This window comes from Lacerta agilis, chromosome 8 (assembly GCF_009819535.1).
Source record: "Lacerta agilis isolate rLacAgi1 chromosome 8, rLacAgi1.pri, whole genome shotgun sequence".
Taxonomy (NCBI): Eukaryota; Metazoa; Chordata; class Lepidosauria; order Squamata; family Lacertidae; genus Lacerta; species Lacerta agilis.
In genome coordinates, this window is record NC_046319.1 from 58,083,558 (window position 1) to 58,109,161 (window position 25,604).

General features: G+C 46.9%; 1 protein-coding gene across 1 annotated transcript; it reads right to left on the minus strand.

Moving 5' to 3' along the window:
• Positions 1-946: 946 nt before the first annotated feature.
• On the minus strand, positions 947-24,237 carry LOC117051369 (probable beta-D-xylosidase 5). The gene is made up of 15 exons (XM_033157699.1): positions 24,137-24,237; positions 22,127-22,275; positions 17,535-17,695; positions 15,968-16,127; positions 14,568-14,738; positions 12,581-12,672; positions 12,229-12,386; positions 11,506-11,609; positions 9,576-9,800; positions 8,403-8,488; positions 6,453-6,589; positions 4,953-5,042; positions 4,037-4,245; positions 2,994-3,200; positions 947-1,632 (listed from the first exon to the last, which is right to left on the minus strand). Exons 2-15 carry the CDS (start codon positions 22,271-22,273, stop codon positions 1,345-1,347), a joined length of 2,235 nt encoding a protein of 744 aa, XP_033013590.1. The 5' UTR covers positions 22,274-22,275; positions 24,137-24,237; the 3' UTR covers positions 947-1,344.
• Between the last annotated feature and the right edge of the window lie 1,367 nt (positions 24,238-25,604).

Sequence of the window (25,604 nt, forward strand, 5' to 3'; positions counted from 1 at the left end):
AAACATGTGCAAAGCCTCCACCTGGTGGACTCATGGTCACATTGCAATGATATTTCACAGTGGAAAAGAAACGGGAGAAGTGGGGGCCGCTATCAGCCCCAACCCAATCAAAAACTCTTGATTACCTTGGACAAAATTAGCAAAGCGCTGGTGGTTGAGAGGAGAACTAAGAAAACACAGGAAGTGGCATGGTACAGGTCAACTGTGCTCTGACGCACACCATTTTTAAACAGATGCCTGGCAGAAGAGCCAACATAGCTCATGGGCAGAGCATCTGTTTTCTATGCTGACGATTCCAGGTTCAACCTCCACTGCCTCCAGTTTAAAGGATCTCAGGTAACAGAGACTGACAATTGATGCTCCCCAGTGAGACCTGCGGCCTGACATCATATACGGCAGCCTCATATGTGCAACAGTCAATTTATGTGGGAATAATTTCATTGCCCCACAGTCTGCCCGCAGCCAGCCCCCACTTGCCTCTCTTCTTACCTGCACCCGGCTCAAGGGTTGGCACTGCCTGTCAGCTTCCTCCTCCTTAGTCTGTTGCCCTTGCAGAACTCAGCAGGGAGGAGGATGGGGACAAAACTAGAATTACCTGGCTCTGCCTATAACTAGTTCTGGAAGACACTCAAACTCAAGACGAAAGGGAGAAACGAGCTAAGAGAAAGGCACATTTGGCAAACCCTCTCCATGATCAATTCCTGCCCAGAAACCTATGTCCCCACTGTGGAAGGACGTGTGGATCCAGAATTGGCCTCCACAGTCACCTACGGACACACCGCTAAGACCGTGTTCATGGAAGACAATCTTACTCGGCTATGAGTGATCACCAAAGAAGAAAAACTGCTGGCTTTCCTGCTTTCTGCCTTACCAGTTGCAGTGGATGTAAGTGCCCCAAACTCCACCTCCAGGTGCCTATGACACATGAGATCGGACCAAAACAAGCATCTTTCAAGCATCCTCCGCTTGCTGCTATTTGAGCCCTTTATTGCCTATTCAGTTTTAGCAAAGCTAGCTGAAGACATGATCAATGACTTTAAAAATCAAACTGTCATCATCCTTTCAGAGAACAACCTTCTGTTATCTCAGAGCCTTCTTCTCCAGATTAGCCCCAGCCTCACCAGTGCTCCACTGAAAACAGTTCTTGCCACGCAGGCCACAAAAACAAGGCTGGCGTATATCCAGAGGGATATTACCCTCTCCCACAGTTCATAGGGCCTCACAGTCTCTCCCTCCTCCTGCACATTTTTCTTAATGCAGAAACTCATCTCATATATACATGGCCTGACCTAGTGAGATGCCCTTTTGCCTTTCAGGGGGCTCCTCCCTCATCTGTTCCGACGACTAGCATTGGACGGTGCGGCAGGCCTCCCCGGAGACTGTAAAATCAGCTTGCAGGATGTTAGAAGGGGCTCGGGTTTCTTGGAAGGGCTGCTGCCCCCCAACAAAAAGGGTGAAAGTGCCAGGCTCCAGGCGCCACTCCCCAGCCCAGATGGCTCTCTGGCTGAAGTCTAACTGGAAGGGTACTTTCACGGCATGTCCCACAGGCACTGGAATCCGGCGGAAGCCAACCAGCTGCCAGCGTGGCACTGGCACGGATGCCCCTCCCCAGCGGAGGTAGAGCTGCACCACCTGCAAAAGGAAGGAACTGTTAGGAGGAGAAAACCCCAAGGCTCTTTCTTCTAGGAGTTTCCACCCATGCATGTGTTGGTGGTGGAGGCAGCGGCATTGTTTGGAAGTAGCCTGAACTGCAAACTACAAAAGGCAGGTACATGGGGATAATGTCCCATCTACCTGGAGACAAGGACACCAAAACACCTCACCCACTAGTTCCAGATCTGAAATACATGGCCTATATAAAATGATGCATTTTGACATAGATTCTCTTGCATGGTTTATTCTACTTCTGTTTATCATAAGGAAGAGCAACACTGAGCTCAGAAGATCCATCCCAATCTCATTAAACCAAAGTGGCTGAAGGCACTTCCTGGCTCCTGCTATTCAGTAAGGAGCTGCAAGCGCACTTGGGGCAGGGAACAGGAACCAATTTCAGGCTCATGCTCAGAAATCTCTCTAGCTTCTAAGATCACACCAGGAATTTCACACACTTCAAGCATATCTTCACAGCCGTACGGGCTAGAAACTTTGCTTTTTTAATGGATGTAGATTCCACAGTCCTTTTCTATGCTTGAGAGGAACCACAGAACACACACATAGCCCTAGGTATCATTGGTCCAAGCTCCCCATTAAAATATTGGGCAGGATAGATGGCAATGAGGAATGGGGGCATACCGCATTAATATCTTTCCTGCTACTGTCTGCTCACCGAGAAATTGCAAAATCCTGGAAGCTGGCAGTCAGCTAAACGTTTGAGCAATGGCTTCAGAGACTTTTGCATATTCCACTTGCAGAAAAAATGACATTCAGCATAAAACTGCCCAAAGGCAAAACCATTTCACTTTTCTGCTACTTGGAGCTTACTTCTGGAATATGTTAAAGGGCATATACAAGGTCTCCATCATTCGTCTGCCTTCCTGAGACAGTGGAACACTGACTGAAGTGGCCTCTATCCTCTGTCATTTGGAATCTAAAGTTTTCTGCTTTGGGTATCCTCATAAGCTTTTCAACTGCTTGCTCTTCTGTTAACTTCTATATTGTCGTTGTATTGTTTTCTCATGAAAATCAGTAATATATAGATATAGATATTATTGGGAGGGATTCAACCACCTAGTCCCGTTAAGCAGAAATTCTTACATTAACATGGTATGGCTTTCCTCCCCCACCCGAAAATTGGCTTTGGACACATCAGGAGAACCCCCAGAACAGCAGCAGGAGGAGAGGGTGGATTGTTCCAACCGGAGGGGGGGGGAATTTTCCATCTGAAAAAGCTTGCACTGATGGAATGATTGCCATAGCTCTATGGCAATGGTTGAATTCCTCCCTCTTCTCCCTGCTATCCCAGTTTGTGGGCAAATACACACATGCTGCCTCACCTCTTCACCATCCCTGGAGCCCACATTCTTCACCACTGCAGAGATGCTGAGGTTACCGCAAATGGGCAAAACATCGGCACCTAGCACCAGGTCGCTGTATTGAAAGGTGGTAAACGAGAGCCCATAGCCAAAGGGGTACAGCGGAGCCTCGTCCCCATAGTAGCGGTACGTCCGTCCAACCATTGTGTAGTTCTCCATTGGTGGAACCTGTGATAACGGCCACAAATGAGTGAACGGGATGGGAAGAAGCCCATGGGCCAAGCCAATCTGAATGAGGAGGCACATGGAGGGAAATGCACAAGGTACACCCAATAGCAAGGAGTATATCTTAGCTCAGGGGTCGCCAATGCTGCACCTGTGGACACCAGTATGCTTGCCAGTAATTCCCATGGTGCCTGTAAAGGGTCTTAGCAAACATGTCCTCAAAAATCCACAATGATATTTGCTTTTCCTGCTCAGTTCCTGCTTGCAAGGCTCAGGTTCATGTACACCCTTAAAACATGCTCATATTTCATTGGATGCCATGAAGGAATACACACATGCAGCCAATGCAGCAGAATGTAAACCCCACTTGTAGGCTGAAATTTTGCTCAGAGAACAGGTGCATAGCAAATAAAGCCTATAAAATGCAGGCTTCTTTCCTTTCTCCAGAGGATGGGACAAAAAAGTGCTTTGCCATCCCAGTGCTCTGTGCTTCCCAAAGTGTTGAGCATAAGGCTAGCAAGGCCCCTTGTGCTGTGGTTCCGAAGTACCCACAAACCAGCTGGCTGGTGGGTGGCTGGGAACCCCACAAGGGATTTTGACAGGTGAGTGGGACAACCCACCTGTCTATCATGTGATGTCATAAAGCATGGCTGATACTGGTATGGATCTAGCCCATGGAGCCAAAACATCATTCCTGCTTTAAGAACTGGTGCCTGAGCTTGCTTTACCCCTCCTCCCTCCCTACTCTTTTTTTCCCTTGTATGTCATGTCTGTTAAACTGCAAATCTGTGGGGGCAGGGATTGTCTTACCTACAAATTTCTGGACATCCTAATCTTACCTGGTGCATGCCTGCAGGCCACGTAGCAGGGAGTCGGCCAGCAGGATTTGCCCCTTTAGCTCCCACCAACACCTTGGCAAGAGCCAGGCCGGTGGCCTGAGCTGGGTAGAAACAGGCTAAGATCGCTCCCACGCTGTCCTGTGCCTTGGCCCAGCTCACGTCAAGTGGGCCTGCGTTGAACAGCAGCAGAATCACTGGACGTCCAGCAGCTGAAATCAAAGCCCTAAGCAATTAATAAACAGGGCAAATCAACGCCATGCGTGCAAACACTCCTTAATGAGCCATAACCCAACACTCTGGAGAGCATGGAACTTCAAGTCCAAGGTTCAAATCCTTATTCAGCCAGGAAGCTCTCTAGGAGCAGCCAACAGTGAGCATCAGTAGCCCTCGGAGTACCTATGACCTACTTTCAAAAGCCTTCTGCAAGTTATCAGTTGAGACCTCTGGAGAGAGCAATTCTTCTGTACTCCAGAGCCTGCTGGTTGGGAAGGAAGAGGGAGAGAAGAAGGCAGCAGGGAGAGAGATGGAAATGGAGCAGGCCCTGTCCTCATTTGGCTCTGGGCCTCACTCACTGCTGCCTTTGACCCAGCCCACTGCCAGCATGTGGCCCCAAACTGATTATCCCAGAAGGAATGCAGCCCTCGATTTGGACAACACTAAGCTAGATGGACCAACGCCTGACTCAACATTGGCAGCTTCCTAAGGGTAAATCTAACAATTGCCAAAGGAGCCCCACCACCACCACCAAACAGCTCGATTTCACAACTGCCCATGAGCCACAGAAGAGTTTGGACTGGCTGCTTGCTGTGGGTTACCTGCAGGCCCCACCTCCTATAGTGCTTGGTGCAACCAAGTGCCCTTGGCATCCCCCTTCCTCCTCATATAGTCTCCCCTCGGGGAAAAACATCACGCTCACCCCAGGCCACAGCATCCTGAAGGAGTTGCAGCTGGTGGCCAGGCAAGGCCAAGTCCTTCCGGTCTTTGGTTTCTGCCTCCAGATCAGTTCCTGAGCAGAGGGAGTTAGAAGGCATGTTAAACAGAGCCCACGCACTCCCTTCCCTCTTGTCTTCATCCTAAGCAAACCAAGGAGGCTCCTTTCTGAAAATCTCCTTTCCAAAAGTTTGAGAAAAATGGCAAAGTACCACTCTCCAAAAGCAACAGATCAGTCTTACTGAGAAGCCAGGCTCCACTGATGGAGTGGCTTGAGGTCTTTGCTATGGATGAGGAATCCTCCGCATACTGGTGGATCACAGCTCCCATCACCACTGACCATGTTGGTTGGGGCTGATAGGAGTTGGGAAAATCTGGGAGGGCCACAGAGGTCCCCCCCTTTCTTGGTTTAGATTTTTCTAGCAGATGGTGGGCAGCTGGGCAAGTATGGGAAACTTAACATTTATTTATTTAGGTACTGCTTCATGGCACAAATAAAACCTTTAAGCAGCTTACAACTTCCTAAGCATCACAAATGAAAAGTTACAGGTAGGTAGCCGTGTTGGTCTGCCATAGTCAAAAACAAAACAAAACAAAAAACAATCATTCCAGTAGCACCTTAGAGACCAGCTAAGTTTGTTCTTGGTATGAGCTTTTGTGTGCATGTACACTTCTTCAGGTATTCTTCAGGTATCTGAAGAAGTGTGCATGCACACGAAAGCTCATACCAAGAACAAACGTAGTTGGTCTCTAAGGTGCTACTGGAAGGATTTTTTTAATTTTTAAATGAAAAGTTAGATTCCAAAAGATACGGTGAAAAAGATTCACATTTTAGAGCAGCACAGATGAAATAAGACTTCCTCTTTAAAGATCAATATAAACTGAAACATAAAAAGTACTAGCAGATCCAAAATGCAGCATAGACAACAGCCCTACCCGCCAAATATGCAAGCAAATACACAAGGTAGCAGCAGAGAATCCCAGAGTCTGTGCACAAACACATAGATGGGGAAGCCTGCACATGCACAGGCTTCTATGCACACGGCTTTCCCTGCCATTCAACTCCAATTGCACAGGTTGGCATCTTGCGCATCTTGCATGCATGTAGGCTTTCCTTTGCAGATGTCCACGGAGGTGGGGCCAAGGAAGCTGTGTGAGGTCAGGAGCAGGAGCGTGCAGTCCTTGAACTTGGGGAGGCCTCTTCACATGACTAAGCCATGGAAGGGATTTTATATGTAATTGACTGTACAGAGGAAAATAAGCTCAAGTTGTGTGGGCATGGATGCATTTGTATGTATATAAAAATGCACATGGATTTCTCACCCTGTGATAGACAGAGAATTAAAACTAAAGAATCACAGGCTTGTTCAGTGCTTGCAGATGGGTCTCCTGAGTCTTACCACTAAACACGTGAAGTGAGCGTTGCACCATAGGGAAAAGCATGGTGGTGTTCTTACCCTCTTTCTTCACCAGATGAGGGGCTTACCTATACCCAGGCACACAACCACGATGTCTGCTGCTTCTACCACGGCCTTCACTTGGGCTGGCATATAGGAGCTGCACATGGGATTGGTACATCCGGCGGCAAAGGTGACATTCGCCGCAATTGTTGCCAGGCCCCTCCTGCACCAGGCAGAGATGAGAACAGCTCTCAGTATCTTAAGGGCAAACACTGGAAGCGTATTTGTTCTCTGCCAAAAAACATCTAGATTTTGCTCGTATAACCCATGGACTGCAAAGCCAAACCAGCCACATAGTGGGATCTGCCTGGAACTTAGCCCCATCCAACCTTACACACACACTCACACACACACACACACATATACACACCCCTCACCACATATTTACTGCCCTGAGTAGTAGGGTGTAGGGTGCCATACAGGGTGGTGGGCTGTGTCTGGCCTCGTGGGGTGGCAGAAGAAGAAGAAGAAGAAGAAGAAGAAGAAGAAGAAGAAGAAGAAGAAGAAGAGTTTGGATTTGATATCCCGCTTTATCATTACCCGAAGGAGTCTCAAAGCGGCTAACATTCTCCTTTCCCTTCCTCCCCCACAACAAACACTCTGTGAGGTGAGTGGGGCTGAGAGACTTCAAAGAAGTGTGACTAGCCCAAGGTCACCCAGCAGCTGCATGTGGAGGAGCGGAGACGCGAACCCAGTTCCCCAGATTACGGGTCTACTGCTCTTAACCACTACACCACAGTAGCTTCTTGGACTTTTGAACCATGTACCCCCAAAGCCTGTGGCTACAATTCACTATATCGATTAGAGCAGGGCTCAGCAAGGTTTACCTCACCTGGGCCAGTTCACTCCAGCGGAGATCCCTTTGTGGGCCAGATCGCACATGCGCCCGTGATTTTCGGCGTCTGCACAGACACGATTCCCAGCGACGCAGAAGCAAGTGCCTGTGCCATGCTGCACCGATTTTGCGCAGTGCACAGGGACTCGCCGAGTGGGTGGCTTGGTTCAGGGGTGGCTTGTGGGCTGGTTAAACGATCCCTCGTGGGCTGCTTGTGGCCCATGGGCCTTAGGTTGTTGACCCCTAGATTACTATTTGCTTCTTTTCAATAGAGTGTTTGGCTACCAAGGGCTGGCCTTGACACTAGGGGTTCTGTTTTGTTTTGAAACAAAGGCAGAAGAGGAAAGTGAATAAAAATGGAAAAATAAGTGCCAGGTGTGGGAGGGGGAAAGCAGAGTGCTGGGTGTGGGAATGCAGATTTCCTGGGGCTCAGGGACTCAAAGCTTCATTTCCAGAGAGAGGTTCTGACTCTGAAATGCACATGATGTGGTTCTACTGGCAAAACTAAGCAAGTCATCCCATCAAGGATGGGATAGGAAATGCAGCGAGCCATTCTGAGCTCTGGAACAGCATCTACTCAAGCCTTGCTCTTGCATCAAACAAGGATGTGTGCATGAGACAGCCCTACTTAAAGTGCAGTTATGGGTCTGGCATACAGCATATCATCAGCTTGAAGGACTCCAGTCCCTTTTGAAAATTATCATAATTTCTTGTCATCTGTTGCAGAATCTGTCTGGCAAAGATGGCCCTACTCTGCATGCAAAAAGTAAGGCCAAGCCTAGGGTGCAGATTGGACCTAAATGAAGATATAGCTGGTCCAGCATCCTACCAGGAATGCCTTCTAAGGATGGATCAGGAGGGAGGAGGAGAAGAAGAAGAAGAAGAGTTTGGATTTGATATCCCGCTTTTCACTACCCGAAGGAGTCTCAAAGCGGCTAACATTCTCCTTTCCCTTCCTCCCCCCACAACAAACACTCTGTGAGGTGAGTGGGGCTGAGAGACTTCAAAGAAGTGTGACTAGCCCAAGGTCACCCAGCAGCTGCATGTGGAGGAGTAGAGACACGCACCCGGTTCCCCAGATTACGAGTCTACCACTCTTAACCACTACACCACACTGGCTCTCTGTTTCTGCAGGACTTACCTGGGTGTATAGATGTACTGAGGATCTGGGACTGGAGCATAGTTCCCAAAGAGAACACTAGGATTGTCAGCAAAGGGCCCAACCACCTGCCAAGAAGAAATTATGGGCCACAATGGGATTCAGACGATCTAGAGAGTGGGAGGGCCAGGGGCTATGCAACATTATTAAGTTATTCATCACCTTCCAAACAACAGTTTCCAAGTGATGTACACTGAAGATAATTAAAAACACACAGACAGAGAAACAGAACTAAAACCACACAAGGTAGACACTCATGGAAAACATCCATTTATCCAGCTGGGAAAGCCTGTTGGAACAAAAAACGTCTTCAATTGCTTTTGGAATGTGCAAATAGTGGGCACTTGTTGTGTCTTGACATGTAGGAGTTGAGGCCTGATGTGAAAAATAGAACTTGGTCACTGCCATTCCAGCCAATTGCTGGAAATTACAAGTGGGCACAGTGCAGTTGCACTCAGGTCCACCGAGCCCAGGACTGTCAGCAATTCCTCAAGGACTTGGGACAAGGGCCTCTCTTCACCCTTCAGCTAGAGATGGCAGGGTTTGAAACAGAAACTTTAATGCACGCAAAGCACATAATGCAGTAAATCAATAGTTTAATCTTTCAATACTGAGTTCTGCATTTAGTTTCTCTGCTGCAGTCTGCCCTGAGTTCTACAGACAAAGGGCTGCATCCATTGTGAATGCAAGAATTTGTGCTTGCATGACAAAAAGTTCCCCTCCCCTCCCCCACCCCATGTGCCCCCTAAATATGTTCTAGGGGTTCCCCCAAATATCTGCAGCAGTTTTAGGGAGGGCACAGGGCATAAATTATTGTGCTAACTAATGGAACAAGGGCATTGCATGCCACCCAAAGGTCAGGATATAAATTCTAAGAAAAAAAAGAGTAAGAATACAATAAATGTGCTCTACCACTGAACTACGGGCCCTCATCTCACATAATCTTGCCCCTGGACAAATGACTGCATTCTGGACTCAACCATTTCCACAGGGTGGGAGGGAAGAGAATTCTCACCCCCCATGAGCCTTGATTGCTTCATTAAGATGTCCCACACAGTGAATGTTCCAGTGTTGCAAGAGGCGATGCAACTCTATGGAGAATGAGCAAGGGGCGAGATGCCCTCCCCATCACACCACCCCTTGGTGAACACTTACTGCAAAGTCCTTCCTCGACACATCTGGGGCCTTAAGAGGTAGCATCCCGTGCTGGTTTTTTAGCAGGACAAAGGAATGAATGGCAGCTTCAAGAGCCAGCTGGCGGTGGGCCTCCGTCTGCACGTCCTCCAGTCCCAGGGCATTGTAGGGGTTCATGGTCGGTGGGTCAAACTCACCCAGGCGCATACGGGTGCGGAAAAGTGGGCGGACACTGGCCCTGATTGTCTGCAGGAGATAGTAGGAGGGAGGAGAGGCACAGAGCTGGCTAGTGAAGCAGCAGTGTAATGGAAGGATGGAGATGGGTGAAAGATCTTCACTCCCACAGACTTCTAGGGAAAGGGTGGGGAACCCATGAAACCATGTCAGCCAAGCCTCGCTCACCTCCCCTTCCCCTGATGTCATACATAACTGAAGAGCCTGTACAATATTACAGAAACTTACACAGCTCTTAAGATCCCAAAAGGTGTGTGTTTGTTTTTTTAATTTAAGCCTACCGCAGGCATAGGCAAACTCGGCCCTTCAGATCATAGCTGTCAACCTTCCCTTTTTTGTGGGAAATTCCCGTATCAGTACTATACTATAGACTATAGTACTGATAGGGGAATTTCCTGCAAAAAAGGGGAAGGTTGACAGCTATGCTCCAGTTGTTTTGGGATACAACTCCCATCATCCCTAACCATTGGCCATGCTGGCTGGGGCTGATGGGAGCTTAGTCTAAAACAGGGGTAGGCAGCCTAAGCCCTGTGGGCTGGAAGCGGCACAATCGCCTTCTCAATCCAGCCCACGGATGGTCTTGGAATCAGCGTGTTTTTACATGAGTAGAATGTGTCCTTTTATTTAAAATGCATCTCTGGGTTATTTGTGGGGCCTACCTGGTGTTTTTACATGAGTAGAATGTGTCCTTTTATTTAAAATGCATCTCTGGGTTATTTGTTGGGCATAGGAATTCGTTCATTCCCCCCCCCCCAAAAAAATATAGTCCGGCCCACCACATGGTCTGAGGAACAGTGGACTGGCCCACAGCTGGAAAAGGTTGCTGACCCCTGGTCTAAAACATCCAGCAAGCACAAGGTCTCTCTGGAGCAAGAGGTAAGAGTCTTTTGGGGAGGCACTGTGGATGCTGTTCTAATTTTTCTATTTTCCAATGTTTTAATCTGTTTTGCATTTTGTATTACAGTGGTACCTCGGGTTACAGACGCTTCAGGTTACAGACGCTTCAGGTTACAGACTCCGCTAACCCAGAAATAGTACCTCAGGTTAATAACTTTGCTTCAGGATGAGAACAGAAATTGTGTGGCGGTGGTGGCACAGCGGCAGCAGGAGGCCACATTAGCTAAAGTGGTACCTCAGGTTAAGAACAGTTTCAGGTTAAGAACGGACCTCCAGAACGAATTAAGGTCTTAACCCGAGGTACCACTGTACTTTTATGTAAATTACTTTGAGACACAATATTTAATATTTAAATATCTTAACTAAATAACTAAAATGTTCACACAGGGAACATGCTCCTCAGGTGCCATTGTCTATCTGCAGGATATTCTTTAGGAAATAGGATGATTTCACATTTTGGCATGCGTGAGCTGCAATTGGATCAAATCCCCACAACGGGGTGAGCTCCCGTTGCTCGGTCCCTGCTCCTGCCAACCTAGCAGTTCAAAAGCACAAAGAGCAAGTAGATAAATAGGTACCGCTCCGGCGGGAAGGTAAACAGCGCCTCCATGTGCTGCTCTGGTTCACAAGAAGTGGCTTAGTCATGCTGGCCACATGACCTGGAAGCTGTCATGTAAAGCGAGATGAGCGCTGCAACCCCAGAGTCGTCCATGACTGGACCTAATGGTCAGGGGTCCCTTTACCTTTTTAATAACTGAATCCACTGAACCCCTCACTGAACTTTTCCCACTCCTTGTTCCTCTTGGGTGGAACCACTTACTTTGAAGGAGATGTTGCCTTTGGCAACAGCCTGGCCTATAAACGTGAAAGCATTGTTCCGCATCCCGTATGAAACTTCCAGGTTGCATCCGGCATTCACAGAAGCTGCAGCAGGAGAGGTAGAGGAATGGGATCATTATAGTCCAAGAGTTCAGAGACACAACTTTTCCTTGGCTGAACTTAACTGCATTGTATCTTTTTTAAACATACGCCCCTCTGGATGTGTTACAAGCAAAAGAATGGGACAAAAATATTAATCACAGAAATACATAATAGATTGTTTGGTGCCCTCTCTACATTAAGACTAAAGTTTCTAATTTCTAATAAGATATACACATTCTGGTATGCAGCTTTGAGTAGTGTACACCATTTTGCAAGCGACGTCCTGATATAATGTACTTCTGTGCACGTTATTTTCACTAATATATAGAAATTTACCCACACATTCTCCTAATACAATCCATTTTGTACACAATACTCCTCCATTGGCTCCCAAGACAGACATATGCCAACTGTTTGATTGGAAAACTGCGTTGCAAAATTAAGACCACTGTGGGTTCTGAAAGATAAATGTGTTTTGATTCATATTATTGGTCCAAGAACTACAAAATGGGTCGTGTTCTCATTAAAGTGCAAACCGGATCTAATTTCTCACCCCGTCCTCGTTATGGGGAGCTGCCCACTCTGGGCTGAGAGCCAGACGTCAATGCTGGGTAGTGCTCACCTATGGCAGACTCCAGCAAGCTGTGGGTATAGTTGTGACCAAGCCATAACAGCTCCACAGCTCCCTCATCGCTCACCACATAGCCCTGGAAGCCCCATTCTCCACGCAGGATGTCTGTTAGCAGGTTCTTGTTAGCGCAGGCGGGGATTCCATTAATCCTGGGAGAGGCGAGAAAGAAAGCTATCAGGCTCAAAAGCGTTGCAAACATTGCTGGTATGCCCCCTGCTCTAATGACGAACAACAATTCGGGGTGGGAAACTTTTTCAGCCACATTCACTTGGGAGAAACCTTGGGGGCCACAAGCCTAATGTCCCATTGCCATCCAAAAGTTAGGGAGAGAACCCAGACATACCTGTTATAGCTGCACATGAAGCTGAAGGTTCCAGCCCGTACGCAGGCCTCAAACTGAGGCAGGAAGGTCATGCGCCAGTCACGCTCCTCCACCTGGTACAGAGCACAGATGTCACTCCCTCCTGGCATACCACCACCACCACCCCAAGCATTGTTGGCAAAATTCCAGGACACCTAGAAATAGGGTCAGCCCGAGATATTTTGCCGCCTGAAGCAAAGAACAAGATGGCGTCATTCTCCCCATTCTGTGTAGAGAAGTCAACAAGACTGGATGCTGCATCTTAGTTGAACACTGGCAATATAACAACACCCTTTACTGTATCAAACAGCAGCAGGATAACTTAGGGAGTGCAGAGCAATCTGCATGTAACACATAGTTCTGCCCACCAGCAGAGGGGAATAGCTATGGGGATCAGAAGCAGCAGTGGGGGAACGGACCCCACTGCTGTTTGTTGTGCAAGAGCACCAAATCAACTTCTGTTGCTCAACCCAAATTTGCTGGTAGAAGAAGAAGAATAATTTGGATTTGATATCCCGCTTTATCACTACCCGAAGGAGTCTCAAAGTGGCTAACAATCTCCTTTCCCTTCCTCCCCCACAACAAACACTCTGTGAGGTGAGTGAGCCTGAGGGACTTCAGAGAAGTGTGACTAGCCCAAGGTGCATGTGGAAAAGCGGGGACAAGAACCTGGTTCACCAGATTACGAGTCTACTGCTCTTAACCACTACACCACACTGGCTCTCCCAGTGTATGTGGTATATGATTGAATTCCACTCACAAAGCAGCAACAGTTTGGAAGGGAGGTTTAGGGGATTCAAGATTTTGGAGCCAAGATTTAATTTCAGTGGTGCATTATTTTTGCTGCTTTTGTGATTCAAATTTTAGTAAAGAGTATGGGTTAAACCACAGAGCCTAGGGCTTGCTGATCAGAAGGTCGGCGGTTTGAATCCCAGCGACGGGGTGAGCTCCCGTTGCTCAGTCCCAGCTCCTGCACACCTAGCAGTTCGAAAGCACATCAAAGTGCAAGTAGATAATTAGGTACCACTCCGGCAGGAAGGTGAACGGCGTTTCCATGCGCTGCTCTGGTTCGCCAGAAGCGGCTTTGTCATGCTGGCCACATGACCTGGAAGTTGTACACCGGCTTCCTCGGCCAGTAATGCGAGATGAGTGCTGCAACCCGAGAGTCGGACACGACTGGACCTAATGGTCAGGGGTCCCTTTACCTTTTTATGAGGCTCTTAGTCTCAGGGTTGTGGGTTTGAGCTCCATGTTGGGCAAAATATTTCTGCATTGCAGGGTGTTGGACTAGATGACCCTTGTGGTCCCTTCCAACTCTATGATTCTATGATTATTATGAATTATAAGGAGGTTGTTTAATTTAATTGAATATTTCTTAATGAGATTGTTTCATTAACCAATTTATTATCTCAATTCTGTTATAACTTGTAAATTAGTGAGTTGCAGTGAGCCCACCACTTATGTGAGGGTTCTGTTCCAGGGGTCCATGTGCAAAGGCAGGAAACCCCCCCCAGAACCACCCACCCACCAAATTAACCAACCCTCATCTTTCCAGAGTGGGCCTTGCCCTCTGCCTCATCGGCATTTGGGAAGGTTGTACGAGGGTTCTGGGAGAGTCCCAGAGCCTCACACATCCTTCCCAGAGGCTGGAAAACAAGGTGTAGAGCTCTAAAAGACTCTTTCTGTAGCAGGTTTTCCCCTCGCTCCATTTATTTATTTTTCAGCCGCGAGCCTAAGGCCACAATCACATAAACAAATTGTGCATCAATGGCAGGCCCACTGTATGTAACCTTCTTTGTATTGTGAGCTGCCTTGAGCATAGTTTACTATGGAAATGTGGCATACAAATAAATGATAATGATGATGGCGGAAGCAGGGAGGGAGAGAATGAGCCAGCACACAGGACAAGGAAGCCTCCTCCATTCAGCCCTTGCCACCTCCAAGCTCCCAACCTGCTAGTCACACTGACCTTAGCATCGAAGGACAAACGGGACTCAGGGATGTTCTCGGGACCTCCATGGACGGAAAAGTGCTTGCAGCCAGCGCTGGCCTTGACATAGCGGGGGTGGTCACCCTGCAGCCCTGTCACAAAAGCCACACCCAGCTCCCTGGTCAGGAATGGATCCTCTCCGTAAGTCTCCTGAAGAATAGACAGACAGACAGACTTGGGTCATGCCAACTCTCTGTGACATGTCCCTCCTCCTCCTCCTCTCAGTCCCTGGTGTCCACACCTTTCATCACCACAAAGGAACCTGCTGTCTGGTACTTCTGGTGACAGAGCCACAGTCATTCCCTCCCTTTGTAAATTAGATAAATGCCAACAGCATTACATCTTAGAAACTTATTTAGACCTCTTTACTTACACAGGTTTCTCCTGTGGTGTGACCCAATTAGCATATTGTATTACTGATTTATGATGTTCTGTTTAGTTTGTGTTTTATTTTTGTTATATTGCTTTTGAACCGTACACAGCTTGGAATCCATATTTTAAGCAGTACTGGAATTTTGGTAAAATATTTTAAAACAAGCAACATTTTTCTATATTTCTTGTCTCTTGCATTTCCTTAAACTGTACATCACTTAGGTTTTTTTTTTTTTGCTGAGCAGTACAGAGGTTCTGATAAATAATAACAAGCAAACATATTTTTTCTTGCATTTTTAAAATTCCCCTTCTTTTGGGCTAAGAATCATGTTTTCTCATATTCCTGAATTATTTATTCTTTCGAAATTACCGGTAAGTAAAGAATAAACAGAATATGAAAATATCTAGAAATAATACCGGTAGCAGCCAACCCAGTACTCTAGGCTTGGTAATAGGAGTAACACCTTTGACCAGAAACATGTCATGTGTTCCCCAATAATTCATATTTGGCTCTTATTGCCCACTTTAGGCACCACTATGGATGGGGAATAAATGAGATTCAGTTTTCATTTAAAGGCAGCCCTACTTAATTTGCACTTTCTGAAACAAGAAAAGAACAGAAACACAACCATCCTTTGAAATTCGTTCTTTTCTGAATTTTGAAGTGCAGTTTTCCAGCCAAGAAATGTGTACAAACATGCACATGCTAGTGTAAAGTGTGCATAGAAATGTTTGTATTGGTGAAAACAGCATACAAAAAAGGCATTATATTGGGGGAAATTGCTTTGCAAAAAGGTTCATATTAGGAGAAATCCGCACTAAAACGTTGATGAATTACTGCCAGGACTTTTTAGAAGGGAAATTACAAACTGATGTAGAAATGTGGAGAATTGAACTTAAGAGTAGAAAATGAGAAACTGAAATGGACAGGTCTGCCCATCCCTCTGTATCCTCCCTTGGCCCTGCTCTCCCAGCTGTGAAGTCCCCATTTCCTAAACCGTTCATACCTGGTTTCTGCCCCACAGTGGGTGCCTCATAATGTTTAACACAGGGCTGAAGCAGCTCAGGCCAGTGTGGTCGTCGTAGTTACCAACGGAGATGAAGTAGTTGTGTTTGGCACGGACCTCAGTGGCTGTGGCATTGGCCACGCGATAGATGAGCTCAGGGCTGTCAGCAAAGAGAAGCAGCAGTGGAGAGGAAGTCAAAAAGGCCATTTTGATCTAGCAAGTTGCTATTGAAGCTGAAGGCAGAGGCTGGGGTGGGGGTGGGGCAAACCTATGTCTGAGCTGAGGCACTTCAGGAGACATTTTAGGTCCTGTTTGACTGAATGCTTGAGGCAAAAATGTCCTCACAACTGAGTTTCAGAACTATGTGAGGATTTTATCCCTTTTCCTAGTCCAATTACACCACACTGGCTATATGGAGGGGCATTTAAATCACGTCAGCTTCCCACCAGCATTTTTTTTAAGGGGCCTTGGAATAGATTGACTACCTCAGTGAGGCTAGAAAACATTTTTTTTTTCAGAGGGTTGAATCTGGTTTTCAAGAGGCACCCATATTTCTTTATTCCTTCTTCAGCCTCTGATCCACCTGGCTTTTGAAATTATACAAAACCTGTTTACTAGAGGTGACAAGGGAATGTGTGCACACATCTCAAGAAGTGATTCCTCTTTCAAATAAACTTAAATTCTCTGGGGGGGGGGGAAATGATGCTGCCTCTTGCAACTGACAGAAATGGAGGCCGGGTTGCCATCTGACAGGGCTTTGTGTCATTCAGGAACCTTACTTCAGGAGGGGGAGAAGACAGTTGGCAACCAAGTAGAATTGCTTCTCTTATACCAGCAACCATTTCTAATAATTAGAAGAGTAATTTTCAGGCAGCAATTTTAGGAAGAGCTGAGATGGTGTGAATGGAGAACGAGGCCAGGATTGGCTCCAGAGATGAAGGAGCCCTCAGTACATTGCATTTTTAGGGTCCCTTCCTGCACTCAAGGGACCCCTCCGCATGCTGGGCAACTGCCATTTTAAATTTCAAAAAAATCCCTCAGAAAGTGATTTTTATTTTATTTTTAAAAACAACATTTCTCTAAAGCAGCTTACAGGAAACATTTAAAAATACATTAAAATGATCTATGAAAGTCAAAAGTTAAAAAACAAGCTGATCTAAAAGTAATTCCAAATATCAATAACATCAATAGTTGAAAATATAAATGATCGCAAAAGAAAATCACACTTTAAAATGCATGTTAGCTTTGGATATCTGAGTAGGCTTGGAAAAACAAAAACATTTTTATAAGGTGCCAGAAAAAATGCCAGAAAGGTGCTTGCCTAATTTCATCGGTATAACGGGGCAAGTTCCTACAAAGCACACTGGGAAATGAAAAATGGCGGCTCATGGTGGTCTGCCACTCAGCAAGGCAGGACCATGGCAAAGCCCCAATGGGCCCCCAGGGGACAGAGCCCCAGCAACTCTGTTGGGGCGAAAATGGGACACTAGTAGAGTAGGTTCAAAGGGAATCAAGGGGAACCTAGGATAAGCAACAGCCAAGACCCACCTTTCAACAGCAGCCATACCTGAAGGAGGCAGCCAAGCCCAGGGCCTGGGGGAAAGCAGTTGCCCATCCTGGGGCCGCAACGTCTCCACGCAGGCACTCCGTGTTCCAGCTGTAGGGCCCAATGCCCAGTCGTTTAATGGGTGGCGCTGGGCTGTTGCCCTCTGCCCCTCCTCTTGCCATCTGTGGGTGAACAAGCCACAGCGCCAGTCAGCAGATGAGGCAGCCCCTCAGAACTCTTCCCTACCTGGTCTTTGTTTTGCAATGAGGTGGCATTAAGCTTACAGCTCAGGGAATCCCAAAGGGCTGATTCCTTTGTGCACTGGGATGGCAACTTCCGCTAGACCACTGAGTGCATATTAAATGCTTCTAAACACCAAGTAACCAGTGGTAGATTTTCCTCCCTCCTTTCAACCCACACTTGTGAGAGAAGCAGGGAATCAATTCTGTCTATGCTAAGGCAATCATAAGGTGGTTGCTATTCCAAATTAACGAGGCTTGCAACATTGATAGCCCACTCCCATGCATGTTTACTCAGAAGTAAGTCCAACTGAATCCAATTAGACGTACTCCCAAGTAAAGATGCATCAGAAGGGTAGGAAACCTCAGGTCCTGGGGCCAAATGTGGCCCTCCTGGCCTCTCTCTACACTCCCCGGGACATTCCATAAAAATGTGGAGCCCAGAGGAGCTGAATGGCCCATTCCATTGGGTTAAGGATTACATGCCTTACTACATCCCACCAGTTACATAATGGGTCTGTCTGCCAGGGAATGCGGCCGATAAGATAAGAGCCTCCTGGATCAGGCCGGTGGCCCATCTAGTTCAATACCACAGTTGCCAACCAGATGCCTCCGGGAAACCCACAAGCAGGACCTGAGTGCAACAGCACTCTTTCCTTCTGCAGTTTCCAGCAACTAGCATTCAGAACTGCCTCCAACATGGTTAAGGAGCCACTGATAGCCCTATTCTCTGTGAATTTGTGTTGGCCATTAATCACTACACTTTGTGGGAGCGAGTTTCATAGTTATGTGTTGTGTGAAGAAGTACTTCCTTTTGTCTGTGTTAAGAGAGAAGGAGGAAAACTTTTTATCTACCCATTTGCTCTGCACTATGCATAGTTTTATAGATTTCTATCATGTTGGATTGTAGAGTTGGAAGGTAACATGAGGACCGTCTAATCCAGGGGTAGGCAACCTTTTTGAGCCGTGGGCCGGTCCACCGGCCCTAGACCTTGTGGTGGGCGGGGCTATTTTTTGGGGGGGGATTAATGAATTCCTATGCACACTGCACATATCTTGTAGTGCACAAAAAACAGGAAAACAACACAATATTTAAAATAAAGAACGGTTTTAATAAATAAAACTTTAATAAAACTTATAATTATTTCAATGGGAAGTTTGAGCCTGCATTTGGCTGACGAGATGGTTGATATCCGGTTCCATATTAGTCACTGCTATTTGTAGCAAGTGATGCAAGTGTCCATCTGTTAGTCTGGATCTGGTTGGAGATTTCAGGTGTTTCATTCTTGAAAAAGTCTGCTCACAGACATAGGTGTTGCCAAAGATGGTTGCAAATCTGAGTGCATGGTTCCTGAGATTCAGATATGCCTCAGAGGGGAGAGATGCATAGAAATTTGTGAGGCTGTTTGATCTGAATGCGTCTCTCAGAGAGTCACAAGTCTGTAGTTCCGCCAACTCCATTTGGAAAATTGGATCAGCAGTTTCAATGTCCGCAGAAAATGGGTTCCGGAAAAGAGGTATGCCCTTCTCATGGATGTGAAGCTCTTTAAATCGAGTTTGAAACTCCTTTTGCAAAATTTCCAGTAAATCCACACGTTTCTTCTCGGAATGCAACTGCTGGTTTTCCTGCCGACATGTTTTGAGTTGTGGGGAGATGGCAGAAGTTTTGCTCCTTCACTTGTTTAATGAGGAGGTTCAATTTAACTTGAAACGCTTTCACATGTGGAAACATATCACAGATGAGCTTCCCCTTGTAGTAGTTGAAGATTGAAAGTGTTGAGTATTTCTGTTACGTCTGTCAGAAAGGCAAGCAGCCATTTCCATTCTGCATCTTGGAGCTCGGGGACTTCTTTGCCTTTCATAAGCATAAAATCATAAACATAAGGAAGTAAGTCATAAAAACGTTTCAAAACTCTCCCTTGACTCAGCCAACGGACTTATGTGCGGTACGGAATATCTTCATGGTCAACATGTAACTTAGACAGAAATTCCTGAAACTGTCTGTGTTTAAGTGCATGAGATCTAATGAAGTTAACACAAGATACCACAGTTTTCATGACAGAGTCCAACTTCAGGGATTTTTTTTTTACAGCACAGCACTTGTTGATGGATGAGGCAGTGTATGGTTATTGGATGTGGATGGTTGTGTCTGTCCATTTCTTGGTTGATGCGTGCAACCACTCCTCTCATAGATCCCACCATGCTAGGAGCACCATCAGTTGTGACACTGGCTAGTTTTGCCCAGCCCAGCTCCAAATCACGCACAGTTTGGCAAACTTTTTGAAAGATAACATCTCCTGTTGTTGTTCCATGGATGTTTTGCAGTGCAGCAAGCTCCTCTTTGACTTTGAAATTATAATTTGTCCCATGAATGAAAATCAGAAATTGTGCTGAATCCCAAACATCTGTGCTTTCATCAAGTGCCAATGAAAAATAATCAAGTTTTTCCGAGGAGTTTTGCAACTGTTGATGCAAATTTCGCCCCATTTCTGTAATCCTACGTGTAACTGTATGTGCTGAAAGACTCAGTGTTAAAAATAAATCAGTCTTCTCTGGACACATTGCTTTGGAAGCAGAAAGAAGGCATTCTTTAATAAAATCTGCCTCTACGAAGGGTTTGCCAGAGGCTTGGAAACCTCATAACTTGCTTGCAATTATGAAATATTTTCTTGGTTTTGCTTCACAAAATTATTTTGCTAACTTGTCAAGCCAGTTTTCAGTTTTGATATTTCAGTTTTTCTCAATTCAACAACCAAACCAGAGTATTTAGCTTGGTGGAAACTTTTGTAGTGTCGACACAAATTGGGCACCTTGAAGACAGCCATTGATTTTTGGCAGACTAGGCATACAGTGGTACCTCGGGTTACAGACACTTCAGGTTACAGTTTCCACTAACCCAGAAATAGTACCTTGGGTTAAGAACTTTGCTTCAGGATGAGAACAGAAATCGCATGGTGGCAGCGCGGCGGCAGCAGCAGCAGTGGGAGGCCTCATTAGCTAAAGTGGTACCTCAGGTTAAGAACAGTTTCAGGTTAAGAACGGACTTCCAGAACAAATTAAGTTCTTAACCCGAGGTACCACTTTACAGCTTTTTCTTTGCACTGTATGAAGAAGTAATCATAAGTCCGCTGTTCGTTGAAGACCCTGCACTCAGCGTCAACTTTTCTTTTTTTGGACATAATTTCCTAGGGATTGAAAATGGCTATTAGTACAATTAAAATGACTGGTGAAAAAATGCCATGGAAGCTCACAGGCCACACACAGAACCCATCCAACAGATCCAATACAGTGGTACCTCGGGTTACATACTCCACTAACCCAGAAACAACGCTTCAGGTTAAGAACTTTGCTTCAGGATAAGAACAGAAATCGTGCTCTGGCGGCGCAGCAGGAGGTCCCATTAGCTAAAGTGGTGCTTCAGGTTAAGAACAGTTTCAGGTTAAGAACAGACCTCCGGAACGAATTAAGTACATAACCAGAGGTACCACTGTATTAAAAAATAAAGAAAAAACATACAGCTTACCTGTGTGTTGCGCAGGGGCTAACGGCGGAGGTGGCAGCGGCAACAGAGGAAGCTCCGGCAAGGGGGCTGGAGCGCTCGCCCTGCAGCTGGAGCTTTGGCTCCTGTGTTGGGCTGGCAGCGGCAGCAGCAGTGGAGGCAGGAGGAAGCTCTGGTGGGGGGCTGGAGCACTCGCCCTGCAGCTGGAGCTTCGGCTCCTGTGCTGGGCTGGCAGTGGCGGCAGCAGTGGAGGAGGCACGGGAGGAGACGGCAAGCAGCAGGCTCCAGCATGGGGCGCTGCAAATGGCCTCAATCCTTTGTGGGCAATTGGCCTATGGCTGCATTTTGGGGGGGGGATGTGCGGAACTCCCACGCTGATCCACGGAATGGCTGTGGGCGGTTCCAGGAGGCCCACAGGCCGTAGGTTGCCGACCTCTGATCTAGTCCAACCCTTTACAATGCAGGTATATGCAACTGTCTCATACAGGGATTGAACCTTAGCATTATCAGCAACTCTAGCCAACTGAGCTATCCAGGCTTTCTATTTCATTGCAATTGGCCATGAGATCTAAGAAGGACCTCCATGTTCTTAGAGAGTGTACAACTAAATCCTAGTTATTGTGTGTGCTGCAGGAGGGTGAAGCTATTGCCTTAAATTCCAGCTTATGGACTTCCCGGAAGCATCTGTTGGCCATTATGAGAAAGAAGCTGCAGGACTCAATGGTCCTTTGGTCCATCCAGCAGCAATCTGATGTTCCTTACAATTCCAAACCAGCCCTCCTCCCTTCCTGCAGCTTTGATGCCCTTTGCCAGGCCTCCCCACACCTGCTCTGCCCTGCCACCTCTGTCAAATGGTCAAAAAGTCTTTCTTGTACCTGCAGTATCATCTCATCCAATGTCAGCCTGTTAACCAGGTCGTCCAGCCGCTCCTCCCAAGGCAATGTGGGGTCCCTGAAAGGGAAGTCCTGGCCCATGCACAGCCCAGCCACCAGCAATAGGACGATGATGTGGAGCAAGGCCATTGCTTTCGGTACAGGAGAGAGGAAACAAATATGAGCACCACCAAGGACAACAATCACACCCTCCAAAGAAGGACCCCTTCTTTCCTTGAATGGCATCGTGGATGAAAACACAAAATGGTGGTGAGTGCCCACTGGGACTGGTAGGGTGGAATGCTGGGAACCCAACAGTAGTTGGCACCAGAGCCAATGGCAGGTGCTGCCAACTAAGTCTTGTTTTGTCTCCATCCTTGTCCCTGCTGAATTCTACAAGGGTGAAACTGACAGCTAAGGGAAGACTTGAGTTTGGTGGGGCAAATCTAGAGGGTATCATGTTCCCCATCCCTGTTGTGCTCCCTTGCTTCTGTCTCAGACTGGCAGAATCCAGGTACAAAGAACTCACCCTAGACACATCCCCCCCAATCTGCAACAGAGGAGAGCACTTTCCTTGTGCTCTGGGTGTGGCTCTGAAAGCATCCAAACAGCATGTTGAAGCACCCCTGATATGTACCGATAAACATATTAACTCAGTAATTAAAGACTTCTCAGATGAGTGTGCCCACACACCATCTTGATTTTAAATGTCATCAGCATTGAAGCCATTCCAGTTATACAATGTGACGCACTGTGCTCATTCATTATGTTATTTTACGGATTTCATTCTCTGAAACCAATACATTTCTAAAAGTGGCACATTTCCCCCAGAAAAAGCAGTAAAAAAAAGTTCTCTGAGGAGCAGTAACCCTACTTTGCCCAAACTCAAGAGATGAAGGCTGCAATCTTATACGCCAGTGGTTCCCAATCTTTTTTTGGTATAATGACCTATTGGTTTATTGTCACATGACCAAAGGTCTTCAGTAGCCATCGGTTTTATGCATTTTAACTGCAAATTTGCCTATATTATAATTGTTACTTGAGGCATCCATGCAAAAATTCTCTTAGATTCATGTGGAATTTGTTGACATATTTATAGTACTTAACAAATTTACACAATTTTGTTCATGGGACTGTAAGAACACCAACTATCTGATTGCATTTCTAAAAACACATGGTTATACTAAGCAGTACAAAATAAAAAATAAAAAAAAATTCCTTCCAGTAGCACCTTAGAGACCTACTGGAAGGAATTTTTTTATTTTTTATTTTGTTTTGACTATGGCAGACCAACACGGCTACGTACCTGTAACTACACTAAGCAGTGTTAGATGCAACAAACTATTTTAATAGTTTCATTCACAATGAAGTTCATTTATGCAAGAACCAGTGGGATGGTGGAGTTTGCATTTTGCCAACAGGTACATCAACGCAGGGTTTGATGGTTGTCTCAGATCATTTCACCTTCATGACTCTCAGTGCTGGAGAACCTGTCTTGCAAAGATCTATACTACCAAATGGCAGCAGCACAGAAATGTCTTTGTTGGCAAGCACAGGTTTCTCAGTGGTAATGCAGCAACTGAGAAATTTTGGTAGCATAAAGCCAAAATTTGAGTAACCTCATTTCCAATTTTTTTAAATCTTTGATTTATCACGTGACAGTTAAAGGAGTTGTTCTTTTGCACAAAGGCAACTTCCAGTAGGATCATTCAAACTCTACAGCGGAAAAGGAGTAGACAAATCTTGACTAAGGAAACTTCAAATCACCCTGTGTCCGTGGCCGACAGCTCAACACAAGGTTGCTCTGAGCGTCGCCTCTAATGCACAGGCTGTTTTTGCTCAAAACAACTCCCTGTACAGTACAAGCCCCTTGTGGCGAACTATCACCGCATTATTATATGTCAAAAAGAAAAGGCTGTAAGAGATATTTCACCACACTCGTTAAGGGTTAAAGCAAAAATAATTGGGTTGGGGGGGGGGGTATCTTAAAATGCCCTTGGCCCACTCGCTTACCTGTAAAGCACCCCGCTTAATCCGAGGAGGACTCTCTTCCAAGTAAAGGTAAGAGCACCCGCTGCGCCGCCTAGCGCTCTCCGCCCCCCTTTTCCCGGGAAGCCGAAATCTAGGCGTGCAGACGTATCTGTGCACAAATCGTCCGCCCCGCGCCGTTTTCCTCAGCAGGCAGATTGCAAAACGCTTATCAGGCCCAGGCAGCTTCCTTCAGCCTACGCAAGCCGAGGGTGGGATACAGGCTGTGCCCCCCTCCGGTCTTTTGGTAGGGCGCCGCTGGATCCGGGCCTCCCCTTCCCCCGTTTGCGGGAAGCGTCTTTCCAGGCCCGGGAGTGTAGTTCAGGAGGCTGCAGGACTTGTTCCCAAGCGGTGCAAGCTGCAACAGGAAAACTTCTCCGTTCCCTTTTGCAGCCTCCCTACGTGCCGCGGGCTGCTGCTTCAGCCTGCCGCCGTCGGCTGTCCATCGGAGGGCGCGCGTTTCTCATTCACTGGCTCTTGGGAACGCGCGAGCACCTGGCCAGCTTTCGCAGGGAATCGCCCGTACTAAGTTCCAAGCGGTGCTCTTCGTGCCCGCAAGGCTGTGGGTTGTGTGTGTGGGGGGGGGGGGGATAGTCCCACGACATCGTTGTCATTAAAATCCCGCCCGTGTACTCCCCGCGCAATTTTTTAAAATCTGGTTCGCCGAAATCCAATGAGGGCTCCTCCAGACGTCTTTTTCATTGCACATTTGGGACGGTTTCGGCTTGTGATGCTATCAGGTTGGGTCACATGATGTGATCCCACTTTCAGTACTATTTGGGCAGGCAAAGGGGTGGCCCCGCTGCTTCATTTCAAATCAGTGCATGTCCAATAACTTCCTGATGAAGTCCTGCAAGTTTTTATATGACAAATGTTTAGGTTAATTTCTGCTCCGCTATAGCATCTCCAGGGACGCGGGTGGCGCTGTGCTCTAAACCACTGAGCCTAGTGCTTGCCGATCAGAAGGTTGGAGGTTCAAATCCCCGCGGTGGGGTGAGCTCCCGTTGTTCGGTCCCAGCTCCTGCCCACCTAACAGTTCAAAAGCACATCAAAGTGCAAGTAGATAAATAGGTACTACTCCGGGGGGAAGGTAAACAGCGTTTCCATACGCTGCTGTGGTTTGCCAGAAGCGGCTTAGTCATGCTGGCCACATGACCCAGAAGCTGTCTGCAGACAAACGCCGTCTCCCTCGGCCAGTAAAGCGTGATGAGCACCGCAACTCCAGAGTCGTCCGCGACTGGACCTAACGGTCAGGGGTACCTTTACCTTTACCTATAGCATCTCCAGGCAGCAACAATGGCTGTTTAGGGAAAGCATCACCAAACTGGAGCAAAATAAAGGCACCATTAATGCACTGTTAATGTGCAGGACATGTTCCACAATAAACCACAAGTCTGGAGGGGCCCTGAGTTTCAAAAACAAAACAAGAAACCTGATCTCAGTGTTCCATTTG

What these genes read in the sequence shown, in the direction of transcription:
- LOC117051369 (XM_033157699.1), bottom strand. Translation starts at nt 22,273, where the DNA reads ATGGCCTTGCTCCACATCATCGTCCTATTGCTGGTGGCTGGGCTGTGC. An exon ending in CACTGTGGGGCAGAAACCAG is followed by an intron (nt 14,739 to 15,967) that starts GTATGAACGGTT and finishes TCTATTCTTCAG; the next exon opens with GAGACTTACGGAGAGGATCC. An exon ending in AAGGCAACATCTCCTTCAAA is followed by an intron (nt 9,801 to 11,505) that starts GTAAGTGGTTCC and finishes TATCTCCTGCAG; the next exon opens with ACAATCAGGGCCAGTGTCCG.